The sequence below is a fragment of the Gymnogyps californianus genome, chromosome 3, assembly GCF_018139145.2.
Source record: "Gymnogyps californianus isolate 813 chromosome 3, ASM1813914v2, whole genome shotgun sequence".
NCBI classification, from domain to species: Eukaryota; Metazoa; Chordata; class Aves; order Accipitriformes; family Cathartidae; genus Gymnogyps; species Gymnogyps californianus.
The window spans coordinates 101,571,750-101,592,554 of NC_059473.1; the positions used below are offsets into that span (position 1 = coordinate 101,571,750).

The following is a 20,805-nucleotide window of genomic DNA, read 5'->3' on the forward strand; positions in this document are numbered from 1 at the left end:
TTTCATATACAGATACATACTTTTCTGTGTGAATCATTCTCCCAGATAAAACAAACAAACAAAAAAACCCCACAAAAATCAATGCTCAAGTAACTATCCTCATTTTTTTTGGGGGGGAATACATATACACATAAAAATGCAACATGTAAAGTAGAAGATAAATTTAAATCCTCAATGGCAAAGTTTCTGAAAATAATCATGCTACTGATTTCCTCCACCAACGTGTAGTTTCATTGCCATACTGCAAATAATTTCTCTTCTACTTCTGTATGATGCACTATGAAAACCAGAAAATACGCCTTCTCAGCAAAACTATTTTGATAAGTTTTTTCTGTTACAAGTCTTGGGTATCATCTGTAAAAGCCAACAAGTATCTGAGCTAAGTAAAAATTACTCCAATATAAGATACTACTTGAAATAAAACAGCATAGGCACTGCTTATAGGTTGGATGCATTTGCAAATTACTAAATCTGTTTTGAAAATGAAACGTGCTTTCCCAGCCTAGATATTCCAGACTACGAAGTCACTACATGAGTAAAAATCTTCAATAAGAAATTGTAACAGACACAGGGAAAAGAAGGGAAATTCCATTTCTATGGTTTTTTTTGCACGTAAAGTGCAGTTTCCTCTCCCTATTGATACTTTCACTATTCATTTTTCTCCTCCACCTAACTGGGCAACAGACAGACAAAAATTCAGTGAAACTCTCTGAACTGAACTCATTATACATTTAGTATATGTACTAAATGAACTCATTATACATTAGTAAGTTCAACAAGGGTGAAATATAACTCTTTTTAATTGCAAGGCATTTAAAAACATTTCTCAGGCAAAACACAACCAAGTTATGAGCAGATACTTTATCACTACATGTGAAGAATACTGTAACATTGCGTTGAATAAATGAACTCAGAAAAGGCAAGGAGCATTTCAGTATATGACAAAAAAACCTGGAGTGGTAATTATAGCAGAGATGATGATGGTCCATAGAAGCACTGACATAATCAACTGAAATGCAACAGAGGATATTAAAATACGTAAAGAAGTCCTTCTGTCTCTTGATGGATTAAGCCACTTTCGCCATTACTGTTGACTACTCAATTTCATTAAAAACATTAACACGTACATCTCTGCCAATAGCGGCAGCAGTAAGGTTAAATGCTTTTCTTGCCACTGCTGGATAACCAGCTTAAATCCTACTTAAATATCCAGGATTCTTCTAATGCTACACACTGACGAATGCTCTACATTTACACGATGCCCCAGATGTTCTGGCATACAGACTGTGCAGCATTGCTAATAATACAGCCATAAACCAAGCATAAGCCCTGTGACACGTGACAATACAAATACACTGGCAGCAAAAAGAAGTCATGCCAGCAGAAGTGGATGAAAATCAAGCTTGGCAGTCATGTATATAAGAGGGCATATTCCCCCGTCCCCCCTCCCCCTTCAAAATACCTCTTCAGATGTTTATCGTTCTAGTTTGCACAAGAATTTGCTAACAATCTAGCAAGCCCTGTACAAGTGACTTAAAGGTAAGTTTGACACTGGGGAATTCTGTACTGTCTGAATGAGAAAATTACTTCCAAAAATCCTTTTGTTTGGTGCTAATCTTTTTCTTTTTTTAAAAATATTTTTACAACAGCTACATCTCTCATTCCCCATTCCCCCACTTTCTTTCTTCTGATGGCTGGGAGTGCGGGGGGAGAAGACAATTTTGTATGGCACATTTTGACAGCATTTTATATTGAATTTCAAGAACTGACAATATTTTTTTTGTCTACCCAAAGGCTACACGGCCAGCATCCTTTACGCATTCTGCAATAGTGAACATAATTTCCAATACCTAATCAATATCAAGACAGCAACGGTCAGGAAGGTCCTAGGCTGTGACAGGGCTACCAGACCAGAGCTACTCAAACAGTGGACTCTAGCTCAAAGTAAAAAGTATTTTTACAAGATCTTTGCTGAAGTCTCAGACATGAGAGATGCACCACATTCCTCAGGGAGAGTTTACAATGTTCAAGAGTCTTTCAGGGAGCAACTACTGGATACTGTTATATTTTCCAGCTATGAAGGCAACACAGAGCACTGTACTTTAGGAGGGCTGGAGCTGGCACACTGCATACACCCCAGCAAAAGTCAACTGAATTGTCCTGATCTAGATGGTCATAGTGGAAAGCCCACCACCAGGTATATACAACACAGACAAAACACCTTAACTGCTTAGCGATTAGTAATTCATAAATATATTAAGCAGTTGATTAGTTTACACCAAATGTATACCCAGGAAGTCCATTCCAGACTCAAAGACTGTGAATGCATGCAGCATTATCCCTCAGGAGAGAGATAACCAACAGCGAACCAGATCTCATCCATCCAATTCAATACACAGGACATTTTTCCCCCTGCCTGTATTGGGTTTGCGTGGCAAGGTTTTGGTAGCGCGGGGGCTACAGGGGTGGCTTCTGTGAGAAGCTGCTAGAAGCTTCCCCTATGCCTGATAGAGCCCATGCCAGCCGGCTCCAAGACAGACCCGCTGCTGGCCAAGGCCGAGCCCATCAGCAACGGTGGTAGTGCCTCTGGGATAACATATTTAAGAAAGGGAAAAGAAGTTACAGGGGAGTAGCAGTGGCAGCCAGAGAGAGGAGAGAGAATATGTGAGAGAAACAACTCCACGGACACCAAGGTCAGGGAAGAAGGAGGGGGAGGAGGTGCTCCAGGCACCAGAGCAGAGATTCCCCTGCAGCCCGTGGGGAAGACCATGGTGAGGCCGGCTGTCCCCCTGCAGCCCATGGAGGTCCATGGTGGAGCAGATATCCACCTGCAGCCCGTGGAGGACCCCACACCAGAGCAGGTGGATGCCCAAAGGAGGCTGTGACCCTGTGGGAAGCCCGCGCTGGAGCAGGCTCCTGGCAGGACTTGTGGCCCCATGGAGAGAGGAGCCCACGCTGGAGCAGGTTTGCTGGCAGGACTTGTGACCCCACGGGGGACCCACGCTGGAGCAGTCTGTTCCTGAAGGACTGCACCCCGTGGAAGGGACCCATGCTGGAGCAGTTCATGAAGAACTGCAGCCCATGGGAAGGACTCACATTGGAGAAGTTCGTGGAGGACTGTCTCCCGTGGGAGGGACCCCACGCTGGAGCAGGGGAAGAGTGTGAGGAGTCCTCCCCCTGAGGAGGGAGGAACGGCAGAAACAACGTGTGATGAACTGACCCAAACCCCCATTCCCTGTCCCCCTGCACCGCTCGGGGGGGGGAGGAGGTAGAGAATTTGGGAGTAAAGTTAAGCCTGGAAAGAAGGGAGGAGTGGGGGGAAGGTGTTTTTAAGATTTGGTTTTATTTCTCATTATCCTACTCTGATTTGATTAGTAATAATTTTTTTTTTTTTTTTTTCCCCCAAGTCGAGTCTGTTTTGCCTGTGACGGTAGCTGCTGAGTGATCTCCCCCTGTCCTTATCTTGACCCACGAGCCTTTTGTAATATTTTCTCTCCCCTGTCCAGCTGAGGAGGGGGAGTGATAGAGCGGCTTTGGTGGGCACCTGGCATCCAGCCAGGGTCAACCCACCACACTACCTCTTCTCACATATATAATATACAATATCTACTTCAGTATATCACACGCACACAAGAGGTCCATTGGAGCATTTAAGCACTGCAGTGCTCAAGTGATTCAGCAGCCTAAAGGTTCTCTTCTCACTTCCATGGAGGTTCCTCTGTGCCAGCCACCTTCTCAGAGGGGTCTCTGAGAAGCCTGCCTTTGGGAAAGCTCTCCAGCCCTGCTCTCCACCTCCTCCGCCTTCCAGACATGGGAGGAAGGAAACCGCCCACTTAGTCAAATACCTTGCAAGAAGGAATTTGTGCTGCAAATATTTGTTTGTCTTTGCAAAGGGCTCTTCAGCTGGAAAGCCCAGCTGAGTAGGCTGTTGTCTCGCAGACGCCACCACCACATCTCTGTGCCCTCCCCGAAGCAGCCAAGTGCAGCTCCCAGAGCTTCTGTCTCTGCAGGGGAAGGGATGGAGGAAGGTTACGCATCCTCTCCCTCCATTTCCACATTAAGATCATGACATTCACAATGACCTGACAGGCTTCTTTTTTTCTAAAAACCAGAAAGTTTTGCTACTAGCCCTGAAGGCTGAAGTAATCAATCTCTTTAGGTAAAGTGCTACAGTTTCTGGGGCACAATGTGACAGGAGTCATGCGGTTCTTGCAAAGTCTATTGAGATTAAGTGGCTCTTGTACAGGTTGTAACATTTTCCTCTTCACACTCTGAGGCTGAGGATATACAAAATACAAGAGATACGGCTCTTTTAAGATCCGTCTTTACAGCTTTAAGGAAAATTCACAAACAGGTTCAGGTTGGGTTTTCTCAACTAAATCCCTTACTGTATAATTAACAAGAAACTGAAGCGAGGTATGCACCTCATTCCTCCTCCTCATTGCTTCTGGATACGTCTCTTTTCCAAGGGAGGAGAAGAGCAGGGAAAAAAATCTTCACAAAACTGCATTTCATGGATATATAGATATTAGGCAATTTACTTGAAAGAAAACTGTGCGGGGACATAAAAATAAGCTGGTTTTTGAACAGACAGCATGTGATAAATCAACAGACTGTCCTCCTCAGCTGCAGGAAGAAGCAGTAACAGAGGACCAGGAGCTGTAAATTGGCAACAGGAGGAAAAAGAAGGCTGGGGGGTGTGGAGCTCAAAGATCAGATCACAAGGAAACAACAGTTCCAGGTGAATTAAGTGGAAGAGCCCAAGTTCAGCAAGGAGTTCAGGTCTTCTACCTTTTTACTCATACATGCCAATGAAGAGTTAAACAAGGCTAGGAGATGTTTTTATAAGGATTTCCATCTGGACCTCAAGGCTAGCAGGAATTAAATACTTTTAGTCTGAGAAGCAAGGAAAAAAAAAGTAAAAACTAGTATTCTACCTATGAAGCTGTGGATGACAGAAAGTATATTAAGTGTTTTAACACCAAAGATACAGATTTATTGGATTAATTCTTCAGTAACTTCACAGTCATGGCATCTAACCTTCTTAACAAAAAAGAAACCAAAACCCACGCAACTCTGTGGATACAAGAACTAACAACGCCTGTTTGCAGATTGCCATTTTACGATCTCTAATCTAGATTATCCAGAAATGAAGTATTTATTTTATGTCACTCCCATATGGATTGTCTGATGTTTAACGCTTTAGCTAATACTTCAGCAGGCCAAAGGTTTCTGCCTCCAACTTGTCCTGCTGCTTTCAAAAAAAAAAAAACCTCACTAAAAACCCCAAAAACAAATAAAACCACCCCCCCCAAAACCCAAACAAAAAACCCATTCAAAATCCATAGCCTTCTCTTAAATTTGGATGAAGCCAGACACCATTGCTAGATGCGCACACAAGTACATTAGCAAAGTTTCCTTAGAAAAAACAGTTAAATCTGGCAGAATATACCATGATGGAAAAATCCACTTTTCTGTAATCCATTTAAAAATAACACCTTCTAAACTTCTCTAATTAGATTATTCTATCATGAGATTTCACTTATCTTCTCTTTTCCAATCACCGTCAGCACCTGCTGCTTCTTCCTTCCCCTCCCTGATGAGCCTTGCTCAGTGAAAAGGTCCAGTCTTTTCTCTCACCTTACTTCTCCTGCTGCATATAAAGCTCACCTCCTCATCCAACTTACCAACGTCAATTTCATTTTAGTGACACAGATTCACAAATTCCAACTTTTACATCACTCCTTCAAAGCAAGCAAGAATTTCTACACATCTGTGGGATTCTGCAGTGCTCCAGAATCTAAAAGCAATTTGCAGTACGTGTTTGTTTCTTCTCCAGTACTCTGCTTTGTACATCGATCCCTAAGCTTCATGTGTAAGACACGAAGATGATAATGTTTTTTAAGCACACGTTTTAAACTAACCTCAAGGGAGGGATGGGAGATAATACAAAGAAAATATATGTCCCTAGAAATTAGATGTGTCAAAAAACAAACAAAAAAACCCAACCACCCAACACAACTGCTAGCAAGCAACCATCTAAAAGAGTGAAAAATTCTGTTATCTCCAAGTCTGCAACAAGGGAGCTTTGCTTTCATTAGTACAAAAAAAACCCAAAACCCACAAAACCAAAAAACAGTCACTGGCCTGACCCAGGCTAAAGCTTAAGATCATCTGTCATAGTGCTCTACCACCATACAAACCACAATAGTCTCTGGTGAGATGTCCCATGGCTTTCAGGTGTTCACAACCAGGGTTGCGCTGAGTGCATTCACAGGATGCTTTCTTGTACCAGGTAAGACATGTCCATTGAGGAGTCAGAAAGCAATTCTTGTTTGTCCGTAAGTGCTCACCTGGACACAAATCAGTTCAGAGGGCAAACAAGCAACATCCAGCAGTTGAGTATGTTAACAAAAAAGATGCATTTGCCAACTATACTGCCTCACAGCACAGCTTGCTGGCTTTTTTTTTTTCTTGTCCACTGAGCAAGAAAGTGTCAATTCGCATTTATTTCTCAGCATTCTGGGTTTTGCTGTTTACCACCAGACTTGTACCAGCACATTCGTGTCAGGGCAGCTGGTGGCAGGCAGAGAAGAAGAGGATTTCACAGAGGAGGTTTCTGCTCAGATGCTGTGGAAGTGCAGCAGAGGTGGACAGATCCTAGGTGAGCGCACAGGGCAAAAGGCAGCAGCTGTTAGATGAGAGACCGGAGACCATGTGGGGCTGTAGGACAGGATCAGAAGACTTACAGTGCTTCTGCCTAATTAGCTTACGTCCTCACTGTAAAATAGCTGGGTCGCCAGCCCAGACTGAACTGAAAGAAGCGTTCAAGCCTTTCCTCTGTCAGTATTTCTAGTTCGAAAACACTAGTTATCCTGCTTTCGGTGGGGGAGAGGAAAAGGGGGACACTTACTTACCCACTTTGTCAGCAGAAGGGAGGTAATCCTACAGTACAGATGACAGGTATGTCTTTGAGAGCAGATAGCTGAATTAAAAAGGCAAAGCACTGGTGTGCATGCTCTGATACAAACAAGTGAGCTGAAGCCCCAAAGAGGGAAGCAAAGATTACACATAGCTCTTCAGTGGCACGGACTGATGCTCTGCAGGTCAGCTGCCACGTGCTCACCCCGCCTTCTAAGGAAGCTTTAAATGATTTGTTGTATTGGGTTTGCGTGGCAAGGTTTTGGTAGCGGGGGGACTACAGGGGTGGCTTCTGTGAGAAGCTGCTAGAAGCTTCACCTGTGTCCGATAGAGCCCATGCCAGTGGGTTCCAAGACGGACCCACTGCTGGCCAAGGCCGAGCCCATCAGCGACGGTGGTAGCGCCTCTGGGATAACATATTTAAGAAAGGGAAAAGAAGTTACAGGGGAGTAGCAGTGGCAGCCAGAGAGAGAGGAGTAAGAACATGTGAGAGAAACAACTCTGCAGACACCAAGGTCAGGGAAGAAGGAGGGGGAGGAGGTGCTCCAGGCACCAGAGCAGAGATTCCCCTGCAGCCCGTGGGGAAGACCATGGTGAGGCAGGCTGTCCCCCTGCAGCCCATGGAGGTTAATGGTGGAGCAGATATCCACCTGCAGCCCATGGAGGACCCCACACCAGAGCCGGTGGATGCCCAAAGGAGGCTGTGACCCTGTGGGAAGCCCGTGCTGGAGCAGGCTCCTGGCAGCACCTGTGGACCCGTGGAGAGAGGAGCCCATGCTGAAGCAGGTTTGCTGGCAGGACTTGTGACCCCACGGGGGACCCACGCTGGAGCAGTCTGTTCCTGAAGGACTGCACCCCGTGGAAGGGACCCTTGCTGGAGCAGTTCGTGAAGAACTGCAGCCCGCGGGAAGGACTCGTGTTGGAGAAGTTTGTGGAGGACTGTCTCCCATGGGAGGGACCCCACGCTGGAGCAGGGGAAGAGTGTGAGGAGTCCTCCCCCTGAGGAGGAAGGAGCGGCAGAGACAACGTGTGATGAACTGACCGCAACCCCCATTCCCCATCCCCCTGCACCGCTCGGGGGGGGAGGAGGTAGAGAATTTGGGAGTAAAGTTAAGCCTGCAAAGAAGGGAGGGGTGGGGGGAAGGTGTTTTTAAGATTTGGTTTTATTTCTCATTATCCTACTCTGATCTGACTAGTAATAAATTAAATTAATTTTTCCCCCAAGTCAAGTCTGTTTTGCCCATGACAGTAACTGCTGAGTGATCTCTCTGTCCTTATCTTGACTCACGAGCCTTTCGTAATATTTTCTCTCCCCTGTCCAGTTGAGGAGGAGGAGTGATAGAGCGGCTTTGGCGGGCACCTGGCATCCAGCCAGGGTCAACCCACCACATTTGTTGAATAAAATGTACCTATCATGCTACACAATGAATGTGGTGTCCTGAGGATGACTAAGATCTCTAAAGAGACTTTTAATTAGGTTGTAAAGCAGCTAAAAAGAATAAACACTTCAAATAAAAAGCAGTACTATCAAGCCGCCTGCAGCTGAAAGTAGAACACTTAAATACTGTTGCTGTTGATTTCTGAAAGTACCCTGATAACTGAAGACAAAACAAAATAAAAGTTTCTAAATCTGCAACTATAATCCATTTTGGAAGCAAGGACAAGGTGAAAATAAGGCTCATGGAGCATTTGGGACACTGGCCTACAGCTGCCACAGATTGACCTCCAAAATCTTGGACACTGCTCAGACTGTCAGCCTTGCATAGCAGCAGCTCTCTCTTTACACTACAGTGCTGTGACTATTGAGATGCTTCTGACGAACCGTCTCTACTTAGTTATCTTGCAGTAGCATATTTATCTTTTGTGAAATCTGTTATTATTTTCACATAAATGATAGTATATTTGCCATAACATGGCAACTGTGTTGAGAGAGGATTTTGGAATGAGAATATCCTGATGTCACAAGACTCGCGTCCAGAACAACTGCACTATCAATACAGTCATAAACTCAATTTAACCAGAAACCACAGAAATGGGTAGCAACTAATAAATCATGTAGCCAGAATCTATCCCTACGGTAGATATGAAACTGTACACATTAAACAAACAATATTATTCTTGGTGGATACCAAAGTAAAGAACCACGTTGACATTTTGGTATCAAGCATCATGCAGAGTCAAATATGGCTTAACAAGATCTGCCCACACACAGATTTCCTCAGTAGATGCCACAGCAAACCCATCGCTCCTCAGTTCACAAAGTAACGGATCGCAGCTCCACTGAGAGCAGAGTCAGCAACAGAACCAGCATAATCCATCTACAAAGATTATAAAAATCCATTTAATTCTCCCATTGCACACACACTTGCATCTTTTCCACTGTTTTGAGACCCAGGGCTTGGACGCAAGACCAAACCACAAGGTTACAGAGCACTTCCATGGAGGAACAGCTAACTTGAATCCCCTTATCTGCTGCCAGCTAGAGAGCCACTACAGACAGACAGTGACAATCTGCCAGTACACAGCAACTACATTGATGCTGCAGGCTTGCATGACCAAGTCCTTGGTAGGCGTGCTCAATGGAAGCAAGAAGAGTAGCAGCAGAGAAGCCTGCCAGGCTTTTATCACAGAGAGACAGCAACATGCAGGCAGACACAGAAGTGCAAGAGGCTCATCTCCTACATAAGCAAGGGGATTAGTCTTCATCCAAGATGGGGGTGGACTGCAGGATGGTTCAAATGGTACTCCTGCAGCTGGGAAGGGTAGGAAAGCCACCCGAGTGCCTAATACCCAGCAGCCACTGTCCAGTGTGAAAGCTCACAGTGATTTTCTTCTTATCCTAAGAGAGCTGAATGAAACAAGCTGCTGACAATCTGTCAAAGGCTGGAAAAGGTATAGGATGTTAAAAGAAAAATCCAGACTTCCACACCACACCTGTTAAGAGAAAGTGTGTGGGGGGGTAACAACTTCTTTCAAATAAAAATACTACAATTACATTAACACCTTCAGGGAATTTTAAGGAGCATGCAGTACCATGACAAAAACCTATCAGTGGAATCTGGAGGATTTAATCCTTGTCAAAGGCAAATAAAAAACCCTCCTCTTGGAGAAGAGGGATACTAAAAAGGAATGCGCTACGTCTGCAAGAACACAGCATACATACGTAGCATACATAATCCCAAATATCAGCATGCATTAAATTAACTACAGAAACTTTATGCATTACCCCTCCTGTCTGGAAGAAGCTACAGAACAAGAAAAGGCATTAACATTTTAATGAATCTGGGATGGCAGGGCCCTAAGCTGTAAGAATTCAGCCTCCAGGGGTTGCACAGAAAAATAGAGGGGAGGGAGTCACTGGAGGAAACCTCTGCAGGATGAGCAGCATCGGTAGCAGCCTGCTACAATTCCCAAGGATCTCAAACAAGCCGCACGCACTTTGGGAGAGAGGGAAGCTTAATGAAGTGCCAGCTGAGGCACAAGGAAAAAACTGCAGAAATTTGAGCACATCTTTCTTCCTTTGGAGATTGCACTTCTTTTCTGAATCACAGGGTCTTTCGAGACTTGTCCCAGAGGGTGCCCTATTGCTGTGGGAAAACAAATAGCACACAGGCACTTCTGACTGTGCCTAGAGCAGAATCTGTCCTGTACCATGTAGAGCAAAGACTTGCACTGAAACTCAATGCAAAGCACAGGAGCCCTACCCAAACTTCAAGGACATCAAGCAAGGACGCTTCAGTGACCCAGTGTCCTTGCAGAATTCACCAGCGATGTGAGAATCCAGGAAAAGAATTACCCAAGCTTGGGGAGTCTGAGGAAACCAGCGGTCGTTTCAGACACACAGCAGTTGAGCATTTCTCTCAGAAGATGCTACAGGGAATACTCCAAGTCTTCAGACACGCTTGGCCAGCAACCCAAAAGCTCAGGCATCCACCACTGAAATCCTACGAGTCTGTTTTCTTTAGCCTCAGAACTAGTACATCAGCTTTTTGAACAACTTAAGACCAAGGGGCAGAGATAAACTGCATTGGCAAATAACCTTCAAAGTGTTCACCATCACTATGCTGTTTTCTTAGCACAGCTTCCCTGCCTTCTGATATTCCCATCCTTGATTCATCTATTCAACCTTTGCTCAAATAACAGCCTCAGACAGACTAGAAAAGCACGGTGGGGATGCTTCCTAGGAAATCTGCATGAACACATGGCCTTGCAGAGGAATAAGAAATAGCATCAACATGCAAATAATCCAGGAAAAGTTTAAGATTATACGGCTCCTAGCCTTCCCCAAATCCTTCTCCTTCTGCACCACTAAGGCTCTCACCTTACCCTCCCCAGACTTCTCTCACGTATACCCATGATCACAGGAGCATCAAGTTTACATCTGCTGAAGATTTTTTAGTTTTACTTAGAAGGATTTTTGTAGTTCTAGATTCACTTATTAACCAAAAACTGCTTAAAGGATTAATTATGTAGCACATTTTACCATATACTAGGCATGTCTCGGACATTTTAAAACACTTGGGAATTTAAGAAAGCCACACTTAAAAGAGTTTCCCTGTTCACCCTTCCTGAGTGCCTGTGAACTAGGGCTACTTATGCAGCACGTAACACCACATTGCACAGGCATCCAGAGCTACCTCCAAAGAATCGGGAGGGATCCTGCCTGGAGGGATCGATCCCACCTCCAGATGCAACACCTCACTGCTGCACAAAATGCAGCTGGCCACTGCAGCCTGGATGCACACCCAAGTCCAGCCATACGATATACCTACCATCTCATGGAGCTTCAAAGATCATATGCTGACCAAAGGATTAGAAAGTATGAGAAAGGAAGACGTTACCATTTTATTATGGGGGAAATGACAGTACTTTGTTTATTGAAAGCCCTTTCCTCCCCCTCCTGTGATGAGAGGTTAAAATATAAAGGGCTACTCCTGTACACAGAACATTAAATGAATTTATATTTGCGTTTTTAAGCTCTTGAGGAAACAGAACGGCCAGAACTGAAAGCAATTAGTGCACCGAACCAGACAGCTAAAACAACAAAAAAACCAGAACAATGATCTCTTATTTCCCAAGTTCAGATGTCACCATCACACTTTCCTATTCATGCAGCATACTGCGTTTTGAAAAGCTGGGCTGTTTTTCTCTGCCTGAAAGGAACACAAAGAGTTCCTATTTTTTTTCTAAGTACCTTGGCAGTTAGAAAAACAAAAACTGATGGAATGCAAACCACCAAACAGGAGAAACCTTCGGCAGGTTGAGAATGTGACATATTGGAAAGTGGATTCAAAATACAAAGCTAAGAAATGAAAATAACGTAATCTCCAAAATCTTATGTGAGAATTCCCCCTGCAGCATCCCAGATGGTGTGTGCGTTGCCTTTTAATTTGAAGAGCTGTGAGACAACCATAACATGACCAAACAGCGGAAAGTAACATCAGTCATCTTCTGCTGTGGCCCCCCTGCATCACCTCGCACGGTGCATTTTTCATTTGAAGACTCAAGTCGTGCAATAACTGTGACATGATTAAGCAGAGGGAAGGAGTATCAGTCACCTTCTGCAATGAACCACAGAGAAGAGAAAGTAATGCAATAAAATGGGTGATTAACACTGAACCTTGGATATAGGAAAGCAACTGCTCCCTGCCACCTGCATTAGTCCAACCCACCACTTGAGAAAACACTTCCCTGTGCAGTAACTTCTAATGACACACACGCATCTACCCAACCATAAATGTTCACACCATCTGTTCTCGTTACAGTTGAGCTCTCAAGCCAACTTCCAAGTCAGGCTGACAAGAGTTCACATGGCTCTGATCCACCAGCTCTTCTGCAGCTAGTTATTCATTTGCAAAGAGAATTACTAAGCCAACAGAGTGTTTCCTTTTGTATAAGGTCTGTCACAGGCAGCCCCCAACTCAGCCAAACTCAGCAGCCAAAATACTGCGTCAATTAATGCTTGTGTATTTCTAAAATGTTTTAACTAATGTGTTTCTTCTGTCTCTCAGATGTTTGGAGTATTTTTCCTGAGTTTTCTTCTCTTACAAGGTTTTGCAAATGTTCACAGAAATTTTTCAGCAACTGCCTGGAGACTCATTATGCTTCATCAATTATATTATCAGATAAGAATGGCATTAAAAGCACCAAACAAATAAAGGAAAGATGCAAATTTCAGATAGTTACAGGAAGGTGAAGTGGCCACTGAATATTCTTCAGTGGCAAAGGGTCAATGTGAACTTAAACCATAAAGAAAAAAAGGCTCCCTGTTACACTATTTCTTCTCTGGAATATTCAGTTACATCCCTCACTTATTTACAAGGTTATGCAACCTTCCTCTCTCCCACCCCATCCATCACACCTCAGAGAGCATTTTGTGCATATCCACGGTATATAAGGAGGCAAAAATAGCTGACAGTTGCTCTAATTTGGTAACATGGATTCGCTGTTTCTAGATCACTGGGTCATAAGGCTGCTTAAAGGTGACCCACCAGCCCCTGAACTTCTTGCAGAACTGGTAAGTTCACCAGGCCACAAAAAAAAAAAAAAATGTTTTCACTCCATCACAGCTCGGGACAATATAAGCAGCAAACGTTATAACCGAATGATAAAGCCATGTGGTTTCCAACAACACATTTTAAAAGACAGTTTCTCCCAGCATCCTTTTCTGAATTTATCTCTGCAGGTAACAAACAGACTGATTCTTCTTCCAGAAGTACAACTAGAAATACTAGCACTCTGTCTCTTGCTAATCACAGGTGAAGACGAGAGCAGAGATAAAGAATTGGACTTCTAACCCATAGGCAGCCTTTTTTTGGACAGAAAGGAGCTTTTTTCTTTCAACTTTTTTTTTTTTCCCCTTCTTAAATGCTAGACATTTCAGAGAGCTTGGGGAAAGAAATCAACATTGTGACAGATACACATATAAAAATTGGATGTAAAGCATTCTTTTAACTGGAAAATAAAGCAGGCTCTCAGAAAGGCAGAACTACAGTCAAGCATTATTTTATTACTGTATTTCCATCACCAGCTCTCCTCTGCTCTTTCCCTCCTCCCCATCTAGAGCTACAGGCAAATCCATGAATTATGCAGAAAAGCGTTCTGCAGGACATAGATAGCAACTTCAGAGACAGAAAAACCCTACTAACCCAGTTTTATAGACCATGTCATAGGACAGTATAGAATCAAACAATTAACATTGGAGCTTACCATTCCGAGACAAATCAAGTTCCACCAGCTGCATGAAATTCGCTATTTCTGGAGGAAGCCGCTGGATTTCATTATCACTAAGTCCAAGTTTCCGTAACTTCACTAGTTGGAAGAAAGGCTGAAAGAATGAAAAAATTCCATGTCAGAAAATATTCACATAACTCACATATAAGCATGATAAATGATAAGCAATAACAGGAAGCTGCTTTCAAAATTTGAGCTAATTACAGTTATTGCTTAAAATTAGTTACGCAGACCTCTTTCACACCTGCATCACAATGAACATTTTGTTTTAATTTTTACATGCACACAGACTATAATCTGTTTTACCTAAAACGAAAATTTATTTAAAAAAAAAAAAACCTGTAAAGCTCGCTAGTAAAGATCACAGCAGACAGACACTAGCGAAATCCAGAGTGCCTGCTTCAAAATCATTAATGGGGTGAGGTTACCCAGCAGGGCAATTAAAAGCATCCTAATTACACACCGGGGCTCATTAGGAAGTTAATGCAGAGGGACACTTCTAAAGGACGATCCAGAAAACCCACAGAGAGGGGCTGCCAAGGTCTTCTTCACTGGTGAGCACCATAACCAACTAGGTTACAGAGCCAGCCTCCCTCGGGAAGACTTTCTTTCTAGCCTCATACACCCTCCGCTCCGCGGCCCAGTTTCAGAAGGACTAATGAAAGTTGGGCAGGATACACACAATTCCAGCTCTTCCCAACTTGAGGAGGAACCCAACCCAGCCCTGTCTCTACAGTGAGGACATGGGCACCCAATGCAGACAGGATGCTAACTTTCCCTGACCCCCAGCTATGGGCTTAGAGGGTCTGGCAGCCCCCAAGACAGAACAACCATCAAAGGAGACAGGCCAAGCTGCAAGTCAGGTCAAGCCCAGGTGCTGGGAGTAGCTGGTGATTGAAAGACAAAATGGTCATTAAAAACCTACTGAGACATAGGCATCCCTAGGGAAGTTGGGGAGCTCTTATCACAGCTTTCCTCTCTTCCAGGCAGGCCTTTGAACTGGAGTTACTCCAAGTGGTGAGGATTTGCGCAGAATTAAATGACTTTATATACAAATTGTCTTGACCATAACTGACCAGACTGCTCAAATTTCAAGAGAGTTTTGTGCCCCCAGACTGCACAGGCGTTTTTGCCCAGCAGTCAGAACTTGTGCATCTCACCCACTCGCAGCATGTGTGCATGCCTCTACCTTCATGGGTTTTGCCCCTCGGGGTAACTGGAAGATGCTAGTAAGTTTGGGATATCTGCTTACATTTAATCACCTGCAATCCTTTCTTGGAAATTAGCACCTTTTTTATTTTTTTTTATTTTATTTAGGTGCTGGAGTGTGTGCTCTGAATGTCACTCAATTCTATCTGAAATTGACATGAAAAGGGGCAGGAAGACAGGCATCTTACTAGGACACAAGGTAAAAGCACACTCTGATGAATCTGTATTATGATACAGGTTTTGAATCTTAGTTTAAGTATCTTATACCCAAGATCATAAATCAGGTTTTACGTGCAAGGTTTTGCAACCTTTCAATATACATTGTTGTTCCTTGTCACAGAAAAATAAAACACAACTGAAATTAATGTGTTTTCCCTCAAAAACATGGGTTCCTTTTAGGGAATAAAAAGGATAGAGCTTTAAAAAGTTTATAAACACTCAGCAGTCAAAAGATGCACCAGATCTGAATGAAAAAATTCAAAGGCATTTTTTGAGCCAGAATGGCTCTCCTTCCCCCCCAAGTATTAAAGGCCTTTGATAACAGAGTTGAAATTGTAAGAGGAAGATAAAAAACCTTTACAATTCCACATTTCTAGCTCCCTAAAAACATATATTACAATCAAAATAGCCACAAATGTTTTTTTAATCATTCTTTGTCCTCACAAGATCCATAACTGCATTTTCATCGCATTAACATTTTTTTATCTTCTAAAACAAATGCATTCTTTTTGCTAAATATTTATTAACACGACTAAACCAAGAATCCATCAGAAGCTTAGAAAAGCACTTAAAGATACTTCTGTGAAAACACAGCAGGAGTACACTCCACAGAAGAGATCCCAATCTGTCCTAACACTGTCCAAAATAAATACTTGCCAAAAAGTGTTCCTCAGCCAGTGTATAGCTGCTAAACTATATGACAGTTATAAATATTGATGTTCTACTACAAATCTTCTCATAAGCAACAGTTGTCCTTGCCAGAGATGCTCTACAATGGCAAGTGAGAAAAGACAGAATGAACACGGTTAAAAGGCAGAAGGAACATGGTTAAAAGACAGAATGGTCATCAAAAAGCTGTTAAGGGCTGGGCATCCCTAGGAAGGTTTGAGGGCCTTCGCCGCACCAGGTGTCAGTGTTGTATATATTTATTAAATGTGCAGAGCACGTATGTGCAACAAACAAAATTACACAATATTTAAAGGCATTCTTGTTTCTTTAACTGACTACTTAAAAGAAAAATGAACTGGGAGCTTTACTTCTAGTTTGCATAACAATTTTTAATGAATGACAGCATTTCCTAGATAAAATCAGAAACTGCAGTTACGTGAATGTCATTTCTTTGAACTTCTTGTTTGTTTTTTTCCTTTAAACTACAGAACTCAGTCACTCTTGCATGTTTAGTACATCTTCCTCCCACTTCAGCAACTATTCTTCCTTTATGCAAGGCACATCATCAGTGCTCTAAAGCACTGCTGGAGAGGCAAGCACCTCCTTTTTGCCACATTTGTTTTACCTGTCAAAAAGACCACAGGGAAGAAAGAGAATTAAGAGCTTACTGAAGAGAGTTCAACAAATGTAAATATATATATACACATATATAAAAATATTTGTAATTTCTTAAATAGATGCCAACCAGAAACATGTTCCTAATTCAATATATCAGACACAGTTCAGCCTCTATTTGAAAAGCTCTAACATGAACCAAAGTGCAATGGGGTAGTTGGCCAGAGCAGCACATCCACCCAGCATGCTGTAATAGCAGGTTTTGATTGCAGACCCGACATCTCTACGAGTATCTTGGCAACACTTTTAATGTTGCTTAGTTTAGCCAGCCTAATTAATAGTGCTTCAATGAGACAAATAATTCCATGAGCATCAGCACTAAAGAAGCCTACAACTTTCTATGCAGTGGCAATTCCCAACCTTCAATTGAAGCTTTTCCTGCTGTCAAAGAATTTATAGAGGTTTCTCTTATATGGATTTTCTAAGAACACACATCTTGAATAGAGCCCTTCTCGCACTGGAAAACTAACCAAGTCTCTCTCCTCCACCCTGCCACATATTTTTTAAAAAACTTCATTCTGACAAAATTGGGTTGATGTCAGCCAACGGAAGGAAAAAAATAAGAGATAAGTGCGTGACTCACTGAAAAGTATAAACAGACAGTGTGATCCCACAGTCCTCATTTTGTATACTTTTTTTTTCCCCCAAAGAATACCACTACAACTGGCACTCTTGATTCTAGAAATAAAAGTTAACAGAATTAAGCTAAACTAGTAGGATTGATAAAACTCAAGATTTTCTCCTGCAGAAGTGGCCAAAACAACATGTCACTGGCTTTCTTTCAATGGTTCACTCCTGCAACAAAAAACATTCATGCCCGAGAATCTTGCCTGAATGCTTCAGCACCTTTCCTGATGGGCAAAAAAAAAAATATGGAAATAGATGAAAACAATAGGCAATTGAAATAAAACACACAGGAGAGCACAAAGACCTACTTGCAGCTAATGCTATTTATGGGGCGGAGCAACATCTCACTGCTAGAGCCTTTCCAGGGCTAGAGACATGTCACACTCCAAACCCATTTGGCATAGGTAGTATAACTAAATGCTTACTGTGTTAAGCAAAATGTTTCCATAAAAAGGCCGCTACTAGCAGCAAAGAGAATTAAAATTAGAGATTTTAATGAAATCCACTGCCTAATTTTCGAGATGGGCCAGCATGAGCAGCAGAAATTAGAATGAGAGGGAGAGAAGGAAGAAAACTGCAAATTAACTCCAGTTTCAGGGTTATATTCACACAGCTCCCGGCAGACTCCAGTGAAGTCTAGTATGGGTGTTATCAGCTTGGCATCTCCCACAAAGCCTGCTATCAACAGCAAGATCCCTCAAGTCACTCCACCTGCTTTCACCTGCGAGCAGGGACAGCTGGTGAGGGCAACAGGGTTTCACAAATACGGATCCCATGTGATCCTTTGGGGCAAACACACTTCAATTTTCAAATAAAGTACTAAGTGAGATACTGAAATGATTTCTGAGGGCAGGGACTAATTGACAGTGCAGCACAGCAGAGTCATCATGCAGTTGATCACTCTGTATCAAAGTGTTACTGGAAGCAGCTAATGGATTTCCTCTCAAGCCATGAGGAGATGCAGCAGCAGCTGGTGATGGACCGCGGTATGCAGACCTCTGCCCACTTGCTAGGTGGCAAGCAGGCAAATGGACAACTGCTCCACGCAACTGAGGTCTCTAATTCTGTCTTCACACGTTTCATGGCAAAACCAGAACTGCTACAGATTTTTGGCATGGTGAAAGATTGTTTCACATGCCCAAACCATGTTTGTAGAATATGCTGAAGCTGTACTTTGGTCTTGCAGCATCCTAGCACCAACTTTGTCATCATGAATATTAATGGCAGACGGCATAGGGGCAGACATTCAAGCAGGAATCCATACAAAACATTAATAAAATTACTAGATTTCATGAAAAGATAAAGTATTAATGACAGATCACAGTTCATGGGTATGTACCCTAAACAGAACCAGGTGTTGCAACTGCTATCTCCCCCTCCAATGGATGCTTTAAAGCCCGATATGAAGGATCAGCCAGGCAGAAGGGTTGTGGGGGAAGAGTCTACAGGAGACAGAGCAAAAATGATAACCGATGCCTCACTGAAGCTGGCATTCAACATCTGCACGCTACTTTTCTAGCCCCTATTTTCAAAGCACCTGCCATTTTCTGAAATACAGTCAACAATGGGCCAACTGCAGGTCCTAATCTTGGTTGTCACCATCTATTTTAAAAAATGAACAAGCGACTATGCACTCTCAAAAACCAATACACTGCAGCAGTGAATCAAAATGCCACTCCACTGAGCGATGCACTGAATAGGTTGCCTCATACTGTTTCCTGGCAGGCAAGGATTTACTTTCTCTTTTATGTCGATTAAGCAGAGGCAACAAAGGTTAAAGAGCACTTGATGCCATAGCCGTTAGAGTACAGCGGTGGGAGGGACTATCTCTGCCTTTAAGAGAGGCCAGAAAACATCTGCTGCAACGAAATATGGATTCATTGCAGTTAAATGCGTTTGCCATTTGGAGAAACAAAAAAAAACCAAACCACATTTAATCTCACTAATGAATTTGTAGCATGCATTTTTCCAGTATACAAGATTGTTGGCAGGAGGTAACATCTTTTTTTAGACCAACTGACATAACTAGAAAAATAACTCTACGTATAATCATAAAATTTGTTTTAGAGTTACAGATCTAAAAATCTCTGCCCACAAACCTTGTCTCACCTGTGTACACCACACGGAGAAGGGGATGCTACCAATTTACTACAACAATACACCCCTTACAGAAAAAACTTTAAGAGTATTGAAACATAACCACCTAATTATCTTCTTCCAACTGAGGTCAAAAATCAGTAGAACTCAGCTGTTACTACAAAAAAAACTGCTGTTAGAAAATATTTCAAACCAAGCAGACTTCAAAATCTTCTGAACAATCTCAGGGACATTAGCAGGGAAGTCAGACTTTGTAGGGGACACCAGACTAAGTTCTCTCTTTGCTCCCATCAGACTGTGGTCTTTCAAATCTGATGTCAAAAGGGATAGTATTTTCTTCAAGTCTTAAGCAATACAACAGAAGAATCTGGAAGCTAGCAGAAAAACTAGAGATATTTATCTGGTAATAAACTTATTTGGAGCCATCAACACAGTGTTCTATATTCAGAGGGATGTTAATGTAAGGATCCAATGTTGCTTCTCTACAAACCATTATTTAATAATTCAAGCATGTGTTGCACACCAGTACTATTTGACTACGGTCACAAAAGGTTTTTACAAAAGGTAAGTATTCTCAAGACACTGAAGTTGTGAAGTTGCAGGTGTTCTTAGAAAGTATTTTACATAGCATTTGTCATACTGAAAAAAAATATCTTAAACTTTCAGTAAAACTACCTTTACTGTGTGCATACAGGCTACTTCAGTTTCACACAGTGGCATAGTTCTCTCTCTGATACTAACGGGAAGTACATGCTTGTTCAAATCGTATAGTGGTATTTCTTCAAGGATTTACAGCAAGATGTGCAAAAACACCATGACACGATCAATGTTAAAAGTAAAACGCAATTAAACATTTGAGGGTGAATAAACAGTGAAAAACTTGACAATTCTATTTGCATCATTAAAAACATCAAAGCCAAAGACAGATTAAATCCTTGATATGCCCTCTACAGAATCATAGAACAGTTGAGGTTGGAAGGGACCTCTGGAGATAGTCTAGTCCATCCAAACTCCCTGCTCAAAGCATGGGTCACCTAGAGCAGGTCACCTGGGACCACATCCAGTCAGGTTTTGAGCATCTCCAAAGATGGAGACTCCACAACCTCTCTGGGCAACCTGTGCCAGTGTTTGACCACCCTCGCAGTAAAAAAAAGT

General features: G+C 42.6%; 1 protein-coding gene across 2 annotated transcripts in view; it reads right to left on the bottom strand.

Annotated features, from left to right (window-relative positions):
• LRRC1 (leucine rich repeat containing 1) overlaps window positions 1-20,805 on the bottom strand; it is a 77,811-nt gene that overhangs the window by 49,367 nt on the left and 7,639 nt on the right. The window contains exons 1-2 of one of the 2 annotated variants that reach the window (XM_050893605.1): window positions 14,461-14,500; window positions 14,131-14,248 (exon numbers count right to left, since the gene is read on the bottom strand). In XM_050893605.1, the coding sequence (XP_050749562.1) occupies window positions 14,131-14,164 (34 nt within the window). In that variant the 5' untranslated portion in view covers window positions 14,165-14,248; window positions 14,461-14,500. Of the gene's footprint in view, window positions 1-14,130; window positions 14,249-14,460; window positions 14,501-20,805 lie in introns of those variants that run through there. The other variant, XM_050893604.1, reaches the window with a different exon arrangement.